This window comes from Plectropomus leopardus, chromosome 14, assembly GCF_026936395.1.
Source record: "Plectropomus leopardus strain MGB_pleo_1.0 chromosome 14, ASM2693639v1, whole genome shotgun sequence".
Classification (NCBI taxonomy): Eukaryota; Metazoa; Chordata; class Actinopteri; order Perciformes; family Serranidae; genus Plectropomus; species Plectropomus leopardus.
Window position 1 is genome coordinate 30,359,189 of NC_142189.1, and position 16,407 is coordinate 30,375,595.

The 16,407-nt window shown below is 37.4% G+C and overlaps 1 protein-coding gene across 4 annotated transcripts; it reads right to left on the bottom strand.

Annotated features, from left to right (window-relative positions):
* Positions 1-3,656: 3,656 nt before the first annotated feature.
* On the bottom strand, positions 3,657-13,869 carry LOC121953715 (protein tyrosine phosphatase type IVA 2-like). 4 transcript variants are annotated; one of them, XM_088087524.1, is made up of 8 exons: positions 13,733-13,869; positions 12,805-12,943; positions 11,084-11,209; positions 9,983-10,751; positions 9,786-9,878; positions 8,448-8,578; positions 7,131-7,205; positions 3,657-6,977 (listed from the first exon to the last, which is right to left on the bottom strand). In XM_088087524.1, the coding sequence occupies exons 4-8, from the start codon at positions 10,076-10,078 to the stop codon at positions 6,866-6,868; spliced, it is 507 nt and encodes a 168-aa protein (XP_087943650.1). In that variant the 5' UTR covers positions 10,079-10,751; positions 11,084-11,209; positions 12,805-12,943; positions 13,733-13,869; the 3' UTR covers positions 3,657-6,865. The 4 variants fall into 4 exon arrangements, with proteins under 4 accessions (XP_087943650.1, XP_087943653.1, XP_087943651.1 ...); XM_088087527.1 differs by having other exon boundaries at positions 11,084-11,226; XM_088087525.1 differs by having other exon boundaries at positions 12,805-12,940; positions 13,733-13,842.
* Between the last annotated feature and the right edge of the window lie 2,538 nt (positions 13,870-16,407).

A 16,407-nucleotide genomic window follows, 5' to 3' on the forward strand; every position in this document is an offset into this window, starting at 1 on the left:
TACATGAATCTCCCTAATCCATAAATATATTTTATATTGGAAGAACTTACTGATGTTTGAAAGTGAACAGGTGAAGATGAAACATGAATTTTTCACTCTTGTTTACACTTTTGCATGCTGGTTAGTTCCTGCAATCATTTAATTTCAATTGAAATTGATGAAATAGCACTAGTTTAAGATCACATTTGGTTATGGGTTTTTTTTCTGACAGAGGCATTTTCCCACGTGTTCAAGGTCCATCAAATTAAAAATCCAACAAAATTTTCTGTTTTGCAGTTTCTGGCTACGATAAAGGGTGTAATTTTGGTGATTTTCAAAGAAAACATCCCTTTCAAATCCCATGTTTTCTTTTAACCCTTACAAACCAGGAGCAAAATTTCTTTTCTTGTGCTGCTTTCAGACATCTTTAAACCTTTGAACTGTGAGTTAACTGATGCAGGTCCTTCAAAAACATGAAAAAAGGCAATGAGCAACTTGTTAAGCAAAGATGCAAATATTGCAAGAAAAATATAAATACATTTTTTTTTTTTTCAATGCTTGGGAAAAATGTTTAGAAAAAAATAAAAAAGCAACAGAAAAACCACATCTAAAATTATCATGATTACATATTTAAAATTGTCTCACAATTATATTTTTAAGCACTTTTACAAGGTCATTTCCTTGTTTTTTTTTGTTTGTTTTTTTTTTTTTAACTTTTTTCTTCTTTCTTTTCAAATTTGCAGGTAATTTGCTTTTCTTTTTTGTTTTTTCTTTTTTTCTCTGCTTTTTCCTTGCTAATTTGGGGTCATTTTTTCTGGCATTGGTCATTAATGTCTTACCATCTTTTTGAAAGAAATTTAGCCAATTTTCTGAGGAATTAAATCAGCTAAAATCTTTTTATATTTGTGTGCCCCTCTAACACTAAATAAAAAATAGCCCCCCCCCCATTACTTAATTTGATCTGTCACCAACCCCCTCCCCTTTCATAAATAACAAACAGTCCCTTAACACAATCCTAGGCAGACTTGACGTTTTCCATAATACCCACCACTCCCCTGTATTTGTGACCCAGATTTTCTTTTATCTTTTTATATCCCTCCATCTGTAATTAAAAATGTTTTATTAATTTTAAAAAAAGACAGTTGTGTTTTTGACTCCACGACACACACACACACACACACACACACACACTCACGCGCAGGGTCGTGTAGCTTACAGAGCTTAGAGATGTTCAGCTGTCATATATTCAGCAGATTATCACAGAGCTGTCCTCAGCTGCCAAGGACACTGCAGGACTCTTTCTGTGTGTGTATGCGCGCGCGTGTATGTGTGTGTGTGTGCTCTTACTGATCAAGGGACAGTGTACAAACCACAGTGTCATTATTATTAATAATAAACAGTACATTACAGTACCTTAGCTCACATATGTTAAGCATTTGTCTAACATTGTACAGCAGGACTTTATCATTTTTATTTTTGTTTTAACATAAACGGAGTCACTTCAGCTCTCCTGAAAAAAAAGAAAAACATTTACAAAACTGCAAAAGAGTTTTTTTTAATTATTATTTTAACCTGAGTGCAAATGACTCAGTTCTAATGTTCACTGTGTAGCAGGATGTGAGCGCCCTCTACTGTCCACAGCAGCTACCAACACTCAGCCTGATCACAGAAACATTTGAACTTGACCTCTCTGCACTGATGCTCAGGAGCAGAGAAAATTTTATTTTCATCTCTGTATAGCAGTATATGAAGCTGTATATTTACTGTAAGTTATTGTTCCCAGTTTGCATTTAGCCCTTACACTCATTTGGGGACATGTAAAATTGCAATAACTCAAAGAATCCTTTTATTTGTTGAAAAAAATGGTAGTTTTTTCAGAAAGGCGTTCCTTCTTGTTAGTGTGTTGTCTGTGTTCAGTGTTATGAATGCTTTTTCTACTGTTTCAACACTGCACAGCACTTTAATTGTAATTGTATACGAGCATGCTCTACAAATAAAACCAAACTTGAACAAATAAGGGAAATATAATGGTATACTTTCTTCCAACAATGGAGTCCACTTAATTTTTTTTTTTCTCAGATCACTGAGCTAATGTCTAAAAAAGTCACTCAGGGGCTTAATGTGGATTTCAGTTGTTTCTTTCAGTGAACATGAACATGAAAGACAGCTTCGATACATCTTTTCCTCAGTTATGTATTTAAGAATCCAGATTCAAACCCCAGTTTGTGCGCTTTTATTATATTTATCCGCTGTGGCTCTTTTGTTCAAGGTTAGTTCATGAGCGTGTGTGTTGTCGGGTCAGTCAATAAAACCAATCAACCTTGAATTGGCTCCATGCGATGCTGTCACTCCGCCCTGATGGCCACATTCACACAGCATCACTGCAGCCAGAGGCAATCTCTCACTGTGTGTCACACACACACACACACACTCGGAGAGTTGACTGAGGACAGGTCACGCTCAGCATCACACTGGGTAGCTGCCGTGTTGCAGCTGCAGTCCTATATGCAGTCCAGTGACTGTGACCTGATACTGAGAAGCAGCCCGACAGTTTGTAAAGCCTCATTTAAAAATATTAACAAAAAAGTGCTTTTGAAGATATAACTCGGTTTCTATTGATAAAATGGTCTTATCTTAATTATCAAAAGAGTGGTTTAATTAAGAGGCTATTGAAGGACAACTTCACCCCCAAAATGATAATTCATGCAGCAATTACTCACCCCCAGTTACGCTAAATTTGAGAAGTATACAATCGTTTTTCTTGCACGCCTTTGCAAAGAACTAAGAATCAAATCTGATAAAATTCTTGAGTCAAGTTGCCGGGGTCCACATTTATGCAACAGCAAAATTATATCAAAATATTTGTTTACAAACTCTTAGACATCTTGTGCAGTAAATCTCGCTTATCCGGTCGTATGTTCAGCGCTTCCCGAACAGTCAGGCCTTTCTGATGGGGAACTGAAAGTGAAGTATCTGTTCTCTCTTCAAAGTCAGACTCCATTTATAAAAACAGTCATTTTTCCTCGCTGAAGTCGGGAGCTGCTGCTCTGCCACTGGCTCAGTCAGTTAGTTTGCTTGTGTTATTGAAAGCGTTATTTCAGATTCAGGAAAGTCACACAATAACACAAACAAAATACCAATTGAGGCTGTGGTAGACCAGCAGTGTTCAGAGCAGTAAAAATACTGTTTTTGTTAAAGGAGTCTGACTGTGAAGAGAGTACAGATACTTCACAGTCAGTTGGCTGTCAGAGAGGACTGTTTGTTTGGGATGTGCTGAACGTTTGGCTGGATAAATGAGACTTGGATTTTTCTGTTTAAAACAGGTGTTTTGATCTAGTTTTGCTGCTGTTCAAAGTGGACCCCATTTTCTTATCAAAATTTTTTTCTCCATTTTTGGATTCTACATTCACTGTGGAGGCATGCAGGAAAAACAAAGTTTTCTTCACAAATTCACAAAAAGTTTCGTATTTCACAGAACTGATATAAAAATGGTCATTTGAGAGGGGAAGTATTCCTTTAATCTGAAATAAATTTTGAATTTTTGATCAATTTTATGCAAATATGCTTGAAAATACAATAACAAAAAATGACAACTCATTTTTTTCATAACTCACAATACAGACACATGGAACTACAAATAGGATGATTTTCAAAATACTTTCTGCACCAAGCAACGGTTTACTTTAAACACTTTAATTTTCCAACAAGACCACTAGATAGTTTTTCTAGCAGACAGACATTTCACAAAAAAAACACTGTGGAATCAATAAATAAATAACAAGTACAAACAGGTCAAGGGTACAGGGGGAAAAAAATAAAAACTATAGAAAAAAATAATAACATCACAAAGACCCAACAGCATCGTATAAACACAGCAGCCGACCAGACAGCTAAGCAGGTACAGACTGACGAGAGCTACGTCCACTAAATGTTTCAGTGGCAGCCGTGCTGGCTCCACAGTCCTGTCCTCTGGTGGTTGAAACAGCAATACAGAAAGTGGGAGAATGTGGGAGATTGTCCTATTAGTACATGTAACTGTTCTTTACCATCTTACAGGAAATAGTACATGCTCATGTGTCTGCATAGAGCTTACTATCAGTCAACATTCTGAGGTATCCCGCTAATACTGCTCAATATAATCGATGTTAAATTGCTAGCAGGAAGACCAATAAATCACATACTGTATGCTGCCACTCCATCACGCACTATGTCGGGAAATATTGTGTGTAGTGCAGTGGAGGTAAAGAGCACTGGGGCCAACGAATTACAAAAGACATACTGATGACTATATTAGTGTTCTTCACAGTTGATAGCTAATAGGACAATCCACCAAAACTTTAAAGTGTTAATATAAAAATACATTCACCAGCTGACCTTTTAGCATGTTGGTCCTTGTGCCTTTGGTGAAGGACAGTGTCAAACATTTACAACCAACACAAGATTGTTCTAGAGAAGCAGACTGTGTGCCAATGACTCTGACTTGGGACATACACTAAGTAGATAGATTGTATTGTTGTTTAATAGAGCATACAATATATTTATAAATCTTTTTAAACTCTTATTTAAAAGAGAATTTGTTGATCAATATCTCACCACATGTTATGTTACATTCGGGAAGAAATATTTGTTTTTCTAAAATGCCTCCAAAGTGAACGAAGAACCCAAAAACAGGGGAAATTCCAGCTGAACTGAAGTAAAGGGGGACGACATGGAACTGAAAGTAAAACTATCTCAAAATACCCATTTACAAACTCCTGCAGTATAATCCAAATCTCATTAATCTAGTCCAATGCTCAGCTCTTTGCAAACACATTTTTGCTAAAATGTCACTAACAAGTCAAGATAAGCAGCTGTGTTTTTGGGAAGTACTGAACATCCAACTGCATACTGTATATGAAACTTGGATTAAACTGCAAGAGTTGTGTGACGTTTTTAGGGCTGCTGCTTGGAAGTCAGGAATTTGAATCATCGATCGGAGACCCTAAATTGACTTGAGATTGCTTCCAGTTGAGAAGTTGTTTGATCTGTGCAGTGTACTTCTGGGGACGTTTTGGTCCCCAGACTTTGCTGCGGAGTGAGTGCTCTTGACTTTTATGTTAGTCTTTGGTACACAGAGTTGCGGACATGCAGGCAGTAGCACAGAGGAGAGATTTTCTGATTAGGAGTGGTGAATTTAAAGCTCACAGCAACTTCTATAATGATAATTATAATTATTTATGTTTTGGGGGGCTGACCTTTAAAAGTTAGAGATTCGAATCAGTCAGAGACCCAAAGTCGACTGAGATAGCTTCAAGTTGAACAGACTTTTTTTCGCTTGCTATGTGGCGTTCTTTTGGGGATGTTTTGTTCCCCAGATTTTGCTACAGAATGAGTGCTCTTGGCTTTCTGGCTACTCTTTAAAGCTGCAAACTTGCAGGTAGCCACACAGAAGAGAGAGGAGAGACCGTCTGCTTGAAAGCGGTGAATGAGCAGCAACTTAATCTGAAACAATCTCTGGTTTATGTTTGAGCATATTAAACAGTCAAATCCGATTCAACAGTTTAATTCTGTGTCACATTCAGTCCTGGACGTTTTGTAAAGCCCTCATTTACTTCAATTCATCCAAAATTTTCTCAGTTTTCAAATTCTTCATTCACTGGAAGCATGCGACAAAAACAATGTTTTCTTAGCAAATTCAACATGACATGGGGTGAGTAACCGATACACAAATGATCATTTGGAGTGTGAAATATTTGTTAAAGCAAATTTCTTAAAGGTGCAGCGTGTAGAATTTAGTGGCATCTAGTGGTGAGGTTGCAGATTGCAACCAATTAAATACCCTTCCTTTTTCAAGCATGTGAAAAAAAATTGGTAGCCTTCAGTTAACGTAAAAATGTGATTCTACGGCCCTCTCCAGAGCCAGTGTTTGGTTTGTCCTTTGTGGGCTACGGTAGATGTGCCATGGTGCAACAGGGCAGGCTTTGTGGAGGAGAACCTGCTCCCTATGTAGTTATGACGTGCGTTTTCTAAGCTAGACTCTCAGTTTCCGGTGATAAAACACTGTTTCAAACAAAATTATGAAAATCTGATTCCATTTCTGCCAACAAATCGCTCCAAATTCTACACACTGCTCCTGAATATTTGCTTTTTGAGTTCTTTATCATCTGCGCTGTACTCTGGCTGCAGGACATCGATTTGGTCAGTGGAGAAACATTGGAATAAACAAATCAGCCTGGACCACTGTGTGGATTGATGTGCAATAAACCAGCAAGCCTCTGAAAGCACATACTGCCAACTATTTATTCAGCATTTGCAGTGTTGGAGCTTAGGACAAATATCAAGCTGCAGACCAGTTTAACATCACAAGAATGAATTAACTGTCAAACACACTTGACTACTGACACACAATTTTCTATACTGTCTGATCCCAAAGTAAATTTAAATCTGATCAAGTCTGTTAACCATCAATGGCATTTATTATAGCTGCACCTGAAACACTGAATTTAGAGAGGGGCCTCTGAAATGAATGTTTTTTTGTTGTTGCTGTCGTTTTTTTTTTACTTTCAGTGACACTAAGAGTTCAAATTACTTCAGTTTTATCAGTGTGGTTTCCCTTTAATGGGTTAATGGTTCCTTTTGCTACATATTAAGGTGATTTTACAGACCAAAAAGTAGAAATAAAAACTTTTTAACACCCTCCCTGTTTTCGGTTCATTTTTTAAGTAAAATCAGAGATTGTATATTGTTTTAGCAGATTTTCAGAAATTTGACATGAATTGCCAGATTTTTTAGAAATACAGAAATAATAAGTGCTGTGAATAGACTTTGTGGCCTTAAATGTCACCAGAACATGCCAACTTTCCATTTAACATTACGAGGCGAAAGTCTTCCAGTGAAGATGTGGTTCCTACTGTATACAGCAGCTCTGTCCGTTGGCATCTTTGGAGCGCAGACACAGTTTAGGTTTGTAGTTTTCCAGGTATAGCAGCTGCTTGGAGTTGAACGCTCCGCGACGCTTCCTGACAACATAACAAGTGATATTATGCTTAAAACAAGAGGCAGTATTTCTAAAAACAACATAGAAAGTACTGAATGTGGCACATGAAAAGCAGAGCAGTTGTTTGGGCATGTAAGTCAAAAGGAGAACAGCAGAATGAGTGTTTTGTACTCACAGTCTGATGAAGTGAACGGCATCTTCATATTCCATCCCACTCTCTATCAGAGCCACCGCCACCAACACAGGAGCTCTGAGCACAAACAACAAATAGAATTTAAAAATGTCCAACCATCTGTTTGGGCAGTCCTTTTTGAAGCAGACGTCTTAAAACAGTATTTTAATTCAGTTTGTAATTTGACTTTTGGCTCTAACTTTCCTTTTAACTGAGTAAGTGCCAAATTTTAATTTTTGATCCTGCAGCTACAGAATAAACTGGCATTGCAGCAGCTGCTTTTATACAATTTTGAAACTCTATTACCACAGAGCATTGCACCGTGCAACCCTTCTGCAACTGATGGGGATGAAACCATTCCTGGTTTCACAGTAATCTATGTAAAAAATCCCAATGTCAGTACTATAAAAACTCATGGTAAATACTGTCCAGTATCAACCAAAGTTTGCAACACTCTGCCAGACACATGGTTGTTTGATGGCATCTCTAATGTTAATGCATGTATGGTTTTCATACGTTTACATGAGGTATTGGCTTTGTTAATAGATTAATGTTTCTGCAAACAAGTGCATAGTACTGCTAACTTCAGTTATGTTTTTCATTTAAAACTTACCGAAATTGTTTCAGTGTGTGTATCAGCACACTTTAACAAAACCATTATAATAGACCGTGATAACTTTGGTCACTATAACTATGATATAAAATATACATACCGTTTCATCTCTAACAGCTGACAATGAACGCCGAGTTTTACAGATTTCATGCAAATCAGCAGCCGAAAAATAAAGAAACAAATAAACACGCACACAAAAAAAAAAAAAACCCTGAGCCAAGCAGCAACCTCTGAGGCTGAAAACTGAAGCTAACACATTAGTGCCAAGAGCTGCAGGTCCTTGAATGGCCACCTGAGGCCGACTCCAGAAGTGAGTCAATCCCCATGGACCCCCAGGCTGAAATGCCCAACTTTCACCAGAAATAAACATATTTAAAGCCTGGTACAAAAATAATTTTAATCTATGAAGCATCACTACAGTCTGCGAGTAAAATCCATCCCTTACTCATCCACAGCTCCAATCTCTTGTGCAAATACGTTCACTTCTGGAGCCAAAAAACCAAGTTGGCAAATGCCAAAATGCCGAATTTGAGGCTTTAGAATGGCAGTCTACAAACCAATGGCTGACATCACAGTTAGTGCGTCTATTATTTTATACAGTCTACGAACTAAACTGACTTGGCTCATTAATTTATTTCAGAAAGCTGTTCATATGTGATAAACACAACACATTAACATATGAAATTCTGTGTTTAGTGGATACTAACCGCCCGAGTCCAGCGACGCAGTGCACAGCCACACAGCTGCCAGGCTCGTCTCGAAACTTTGTCTGCAGCAGGTTCAGCCAATCATCAACCACCTGGTCTGGAGGGGCGGAACCATCGTCAAACGGCCAATCCTGGGGAGGATTTCAAGTCGTTACTTTATCTCATCAATTTGTCTCCACATGTTTTTTTGAAGGTTAAGAGTCCGCCTTAAAGAGACACTTTACCCACAACTCAAGAGAACAGGTTTCCTCTTACCTGAAGTGCTATTCATCAGTCGAGATTGTTTTGGTGTGAGCTTCCGAGTGCTGAAGATATCGACCTTAAGAGTTTACCAAACTACACCTGCCGGCTGTATCACTGCTCAGATGGAAGCGTGCATCTACTGCTAGCTCACTGTCCACCACTGAGCTGGCTAATGAGCCGAGCAGGACGCCATTACTATCTAGAGCTCAGGTGGCGAGTTTCATTTGGTAAAAGAAAATACCTCCTACATGAAACCGCTCACAACAAGTCCTGTGGATTATCTTGAGTAACCAGGTCATGATTTTTGTAAAGAGACATTATGTGCAGTTCAGTGCTGCAACTAACAGGTATTTTGATAATCGATTAATCGGTTGATTATTTTTTCGATTAATCGATGAATGGGATTTAAAAAAATAAAATTGAAATAATAACAAAATAAGCTTTTTTTTCTCCCATCAAAAACAGATTATCATGGACAACAGTGCAAAAATTGCAGTACTAAAAACTGTGTTGGCTTCAACATCCCAAAGCTGCCAAATAATATTAAATCATAAATAATAAATAACTACAAAATCAAATATGAAACAATTGAAAAACTAAATGTTGACAGCTTTTACAACATAAAATTATCTGCAGCTACAGAAAAAAAGTGACATGGCAGCAGCTGCTTTTATACAATTTTGAAACTCTATTACCACAGAGCATTGCACCGTGCAACCCTTCTGCAACTGATGGGGATGGAACCATTCCTGGTTTCACAGTAATCTATGTAAAAAATCCCAATGTCAGTACTATAAAAACTCATGGTAAATACTGTCCAGTATCAACCAAAGTTTGCAACACTCTGCCAGACACATGGCTGTATGATGGCATCTCTAATGTTAATGCATGTATGGTTTTCATACGTTTACATGAAAACGTGGCAGCAGCTGCTTTTATACAATTTTGAAACTCTATTACCACAGAGCATTGCACCGTGCTTTTACAACATAAAATTATCGTTTGAAAGATAAATTGCTGGATTTAGGATGTGCACTTGACGTTGTTAGTAAGTACATGAGTAGCCCTAATCGGGTGTGTATCTATGGTACTCACCAGGACATGTATACCTTCTTGTTCCACTGGAGCCTTGTCATATGTAGCAGCACACACTCTCACCAGGGTGTTAACTCCAAATGCCTTCAGATCCTGCACATCAAAACACACTTTGATAAGCACGTCACTTCGGCTTTCCCTCTCTATTAAAAGAGAATTAATAAAAGATATGAACGACTGATTAAAATGTGCGCTACCTCTATAAACCTTCCCAGTTGTGCATTGGTGGGATTGTGCGTAATGAGGAATCTCAGGCAGTCATAAGAGATCTCCACCGGGGCCGGTCGGTTCATTTTTACACCCTCAGAGGTTTATTAATGCAGATAAAAGATCAGAAAAGTTCTGTGCTTCAAAGGCTAAGAGACGGGGTCTTCTTCAAAGGAATTAAAGCGAAAGTCTTCTGATTGTTTCAAATTTAAAAAGTTTTCACTAAAAGAAAAAAACTGTTTTTAAAAAAATGCAAAACAGCTTTGTGACTTATTTTATTAACTAATGCAGCTGTATATTTATGGGCAAAAACTGTAAATCACCTTTTCCTTCGGAGACAAAACTCTGAATATAAAACAAAAAGACAAGACCAATTTCCTGGGACAGAAATAAAAGGAGTGAAATCTACTTTTTTGGCAATTAAGGAAAAACTAAAATTGGCTTGGTTTTCGACAAAAATGAAAATCTAACAGATTGGGATCAAAAGGACTGGAGAGAAGACACCCACAGTCAAGAAGAAAAAAAAAGATGAAGACAGAAAAAAAAAAAAGATCTGTCTGTCCTTTCTTTCGAATCTGCTAGCCCATTCAGAGAAGACTGGTACGAATCAGAGCAGAAGAAGAGAGGAAAAGCAGGAAGGGAGAAGAGCTGTGAGGAAAGTCCTGGGATAAAAGCGCAGCCTCTCCTACTCCCCGGGACAGCTGACAGGCTGAGGGTTGGCTTGTCTTCATATGGGTTGAACAGGATGGCAGTAAGGACCTAGGAGGACATGGAGACAGTCATTCCATTGTAAACTGCTTGCTGTTTTATGATTAATGTGATCCTTTTGCCTACAGATTTATTTTCAGTAACATGTTTTTGCTGAGATTCTGGTGTGAATGAAATCAGACCAATTTGGCGTGGGCTGTTTTCTGATAGGCCAAAGCTGGATGGCGTCAATGACTAGCTACATATAAGGACATGTACTATAACCAGTATCTGTATCTGTGTTGATTCAGTGTGCCTCTGCTATCTGCTGCCTGTACACTGTAAGGTGGTAGAAATGGAGAGCTTTTTCATCATGTGACTGACCAGGTCTTTCTACTACCCACCTGTGTGCGTCAATGGCAGTGTTTGCGCCTAGCTGGTGTCTCCTGTTCACTTGTCCACAATAAGCAGCAGGTGCTGGGCTTGGCAGAACTCCCCTCCGAGCCTCGCAAACGCCATACATGTGCAGCCTGAGAGAGACGGAGTACTGCATCACAAGTGTGATGTGGAGCTGCTAATTTGCACAGTATTAACCCTTTGAAATCTTAGAACGACAGCACTTTTCTCATCCTGTTTCCAAGTGCCTTTCACAAGTATTTAAAACGTTTGAATCCTGAGCTCTTTAGTGTGATTTCTTTCAAAAACATGGGGAAAATGGCTATGATCAACTTGAAAGAAATGTTCCACTAATAGCAAGAAATTAATAGATTTAGAAAATGATTTTGAAAAAGCTAGGGTAAAATGTCTGGAGAAAAAAGGAAAAAGCTAACAAAAAATGTTTTACAATTATCAGAGTTGAATATTTAAAATGATGTTACTAAATTATAATTTTATTATTATATTATATTATTATATTATATTATATATTATATTATAAATTATATTATATTATATTATTTAAGCCCTTTTTCCAAGTCATTTCTTTGTTTGTTTGTTTTTACTTTCTTTTTTCATTGAATTTTCTTGTAACTTTTACTAATTTCTTGCTTTGGATGATGTCATCTTTTATTGTTCATTGCCTTCTTCCCATGTTTCTCAGAGAAATTAAGACAATTTGCTAAGATTTCAAAGGATTAAAGGGTTTACTTTATTCATCAGAGTGGGGGTTAGCTGGAGTGCAATCTTTCTATATTTTTTTTTATATCATGACCCTCTCTGAAGATATTCATATTTTCCCAAGACCCTCCTTGAGTGACTGGGGCAAAAAGACGCTCCCTCGACCAATAATATCTACATTTTTCAGTTTCTGGCTATAAAAAAAGCGCGATTTTGGAGATTTTGCAGAAACATGGCTTTCAAAGCCACTTGTGGGTTTTGAGGTTCTGATAATTCAAATACATACAAAACACAACCATTTAAGTCAGGGTTCCCACACATTTTCATGGACAGAATTTCCAAACTTTGCCGTGACTTTTCACCCATAACATTTCTTGTCACAAGTGCCCTGTGTTATAAACACATATGAGATTCAAATTATCTTACATATCAATACAGTTAACTGGCATTCAGTAAGAGTGAGACAAAAACAAAACAAACAATCTGAGTCAAAAAACAACTTCCTTGAGAGTCAGTTGTACAAACAGGCAAGCTAAAAATATCTTATAGAGTATATCATTTTAGATTTAAAAACATTTAATGACACCAGTTCCTTGAGTTGCAAGTCATTCTGCAACAAATTCAAGGCTGAGGGTACAGAACAACCAAAAGCCCTTTGCCCAATTTCTGCCCGATCGTTCGGGACAGAGAGCATTAAGACGTCCTAAGAATGCAATGAATACTGTCTGGTACTTTTTCGTGTGATAAAAAAACATAGGTAGTTTGGGAGAAAACCAAGAATTGCCTTATATATAAAGGTGCATCATTGTTTGTCTTTATATATAAGGCACGAGTGACTGTGGGGACCCTGTAAACTAGAATATTCTTTCCCTGAGCCAAATACAACAAACTAAACTCCCTCCCCTGTGCTGAAAAACATTTTAAATGCCTCCACCTGTTTTGCACTTCCCCCTCCACTCTGATAAATAAGCAACAGTCCCTAAGAGATTGACTCTGGTAAAGTACTCACTGTGATGAGAGCTGAGGAGATGGTTCATTGAGCGGACACAGGAAAATGTGACGGCTCCGGGATGTAGACACACCATTGATGATGATGATGCTTTTCTGGGTCCTGGCTGACAACGGCCCGCTAGCTTGCTGCTAACCTGCTGCGGAGAGGACAACACGTTAATAACGCCCAGCTAACGCTCCCTAGTTTTAGGAGGATATCTCCCGGGCATTAGCTAACGAATTGATGACAAAATCCGGGAACGACAACCTCCCCTATCAAACGTGACCATTGGCTAGTGTTCATAAATGATTAACTCATAACTAAATTCGGTCATCCACCGAGCAACTTGTATATGTGTATACACACAGTTTTAAAGCTAACGTGCCGTGTTCAGTTAGATACACCTGCAAGTTTGTGAACGAAATTAGCCAGCACTTATCGGGACAGTACAGCTTAAAGGTTGTTAGAAGCACAATATTTAGCCACCGCTAGCAAATGTTATGCCTGAACAGCAGCAATATTCAGTCACAGTCTCACCTGGCAGTTACCGTTAGCTGGAGCAACGCTCTAACGCTGGGTACAGCTAACGTTAGCTTGCGGCTAACGTTCAAAGGCTTATAAATTTCTATATATACCACAAAGGTTTTAACATACCCAGCCGGAGACTAAATGATTTAGAAACGACTTCACAAGATTTATCGGCAACGCCATCTGCCATTAGCGGCTTCGCCGCCTGCCAGGTCATGTAAAAGCAGGTCAACAACCATGTTCCCAGAATAAACAGCGAGCTAACACTTCCAGGCTAACGTTAAAGCGCTCGCCGGGTTTCAATAACAGCCGAATGACAGCGGACACAGCGGCCCCGTAAACGCACATAACATTACTAACACGTTAGCATGTGTTGCTGCGTCGAAGTGAAACACACACGGCTGACACTGCTACTTACAAAACGCAGTAGTTTCGCAAAAAATCCAGACGCTTCTACTGACACAGAAGAGTCTGCGAAGGAGACATGTTGAACTGAATGTCGAGTTAGCCACAATGACCACCGCCGCTTCCGGCTGCAAGCTTAGAAAAATAAAGGTCGTACAAATGACACATCGCGCTGCTTTGTAAAACTACGATTGTTTTAATTTGTTAGTTCATTTCCGGTGTGATTCAGCCTGTCCTCTGCTCGCTTGACATAAAAAAACCCCGAACCAGTATTATAGCACAAGCAACAGTTTTATACTTTACACACTTCACACACTCGGCATAATTTAAATATTCACATATAAGTGCTAATTGTCTATTACTGTAGCCTATTATTTTACATTTTTATTTTTACACACTTACATACTCAGCATATTATACATACTTTATTTTTAGAATATTTACACATTGTGCTTATTGTTTACTATTAATATAGTTCTGTTTTTACATTTGTATTTTTATAAAGGCTACTTGTGCTTGTACTTATTTCTTCTTGCTATAATTCTCTATGCTGGCATCAGAGCTACTGTAACTAGCTACAAGCTACCCCCAGGGATCAATAAAGTATTTCTGATTGTGATTGTTATGCTGAAGTCTCCCTTCACATTATGTTGCTTTGTTTTATAAAAGTGCTATTTTGTGTCTTTGCAGCAGAGTGAGCAGATTTAGTTAAGTCAGACATGAAATTTTAATTGATCGGTGTCAATGTTCTCTTTTCTCTAAATGTCATATTCTATTAATCCATGTATAGCTGAAATTTTTGTACTGCCTCAATTTATTACAATATACTGGATGGTATCATAAGGCTGCAAGCAGGCAAACTGTAACTGTCAGGCTGATGTTGAACACATTGCTGCCATCTACTGTTTGCACAAGTAAAATACAGACACACCATATACTTAGTGTATTAAGCCTTTGCAACCTGGATCAACATCACTTTTCTTGTGCTGCATTCGGACCCCTTTCACAAATATTAAAATTTGTTAACCCTGGGAAAATTGATATGATTTCATTCAAAAACATGGGGAAAGAATGCAAAGAGAAACTCGACAAGAAATGTCTCACAAATTGCAAGGAATAAATGGATTTGAAAAAATTTAAAAAGCTTGGGAAAAATGTCCAGAGAGCTATTTTTATACTTATCATTATAATATATTTAAAGTCATTGTTCAATCATTAGAATAATTTTTAAGCCGTTTTTGGTGTAATTTTCTTGTTCTGTTTTTACTTGTTTTTTTATTTTATTTTATTTTACTTGATTTACTCTCTGATTTTTATTTTTAGGTTTTAGTCCTTTAGTATTTTCTAGGCTTTTTTTAAAATGTGTTTATCACTTTTAGCTGTTGTTTTGAACTTTTTAAATTTATTTTATTATTTATTTTATTATTTTATTGTCCTGTATTATTCTTTTATTGTGAGCTGCTTGACCCTTCAGTTTCCTTCAGGATCAATAAAGTCAATCTAATCCAATAAATTTCATTTGATTAGGTTTTATTTGAATATATCATTTTATTTTATTTCATTTTATTTTACATATTGCTAATTTTCAGGAAATCCACTTGTAATGTTTTCTTATTTCTGCAATATTTACAATTTTTCCAGATTCCAAAGGGTAAATGTTTTTAAAGTAATCATTATTCTATTTTTTTTTTTCTGTGAATCCCATGAAGACATATTCAAAACTACACAGCAGTTTGTTAACTGCTTAGGAGCTCTGCAGACTTTTGCCCCTCTATGTATATTTGCCACATTGATAGTGGGTGTGTGGACCATGGTATGACAGCATTTTCTAAGATGTTTTAAATAAACAACATGTATGTTGGGCAAGTATGTAATTAAGGTTTATAGCTCCTTTCACAAAGCAAGGTGACAAAGTGCTTCACACGAGTCACATTGTCAACAACAAATCCATAAAACAGTAAAAAGAAACAGATTACAACATGCATCAACAGACCTACAACAAATGCAAAACACACAATAGGGGAGAACAGGGTCAGTTGGAACAAGGGCTCAGTTGGGAATGTAAGCTTTTTTCTTTTAGCAATTTAGAAACCCTATTACTCAGCCACACCCCTTTCACTTTTTACCTCAAAGTGGACACCTATTCTTTGCTTATTATTCAAAGTAAAAAAAAAAGAAAGCATGTGTAAATACATTTTTGTCTCTTTTGTTATTTTCCTTCTACCATACTGTTTTTAGTTATAACCTACTACATACAAAAAGCATATTGCTGGAAAGGTGATTTTCTAACCATCAATTGATCCTGGTGTAAGCTGTCTGAGTTTTTGTTGTTAGCTGGCAAAGGAGTCCAAACCAGTTAACAAATGGACTGTTTCCGCCTAATTTTTGAGTCTGGGGAAATGACAGTATCACAAGGGAAAAGTATGAAAAGCTAAGGGTTTAAATCAGTTCAGTCTGCTGTCATGGGATCTGCATAACAATAAAATTTGTGTGCAGTCTGATAGGCTGGTCACACCAGCATGTCCAGCTGGTGTCCCACCCAGGTAAATCATCAAAGACCAGCTGTTTTACTTTCTCGGTTTGTTTGGGGTTTTGTTTTTTGTTTTTTTTGTAGTTTTGTCTTTCAGGAATTTTTTCCTTTTAATTTTTTACAGATTTCTTGCTAACTTCTGTGTCATTTCTTCTTTT

Bases quoted from the DNA above. Each gene is read 5' to 3' on its own strand.
- LOC121953715 (XM_088087524.1), bottom strand. From the start codon at position 10,078: ATGAACCGACCGGCCCCGGTGGAGATCTCTTATGACTGCCTGAGATTC. The intron at 7,206-8,447 runs GTTAGTATCCAC...GTTTGTGCTCAG, and splicing joins TGCGTCGCTGGACTCGGGCG to AGCTCCTGTGTTGGTGGCGG. The intron at 6,978-7,130 runs GTGAGTACAAAA...TTATGTTGTCAG, and splicing joins GCCGTTCACTTCATCAGACT to GAAGCGTCGCGGAGCGTTCA.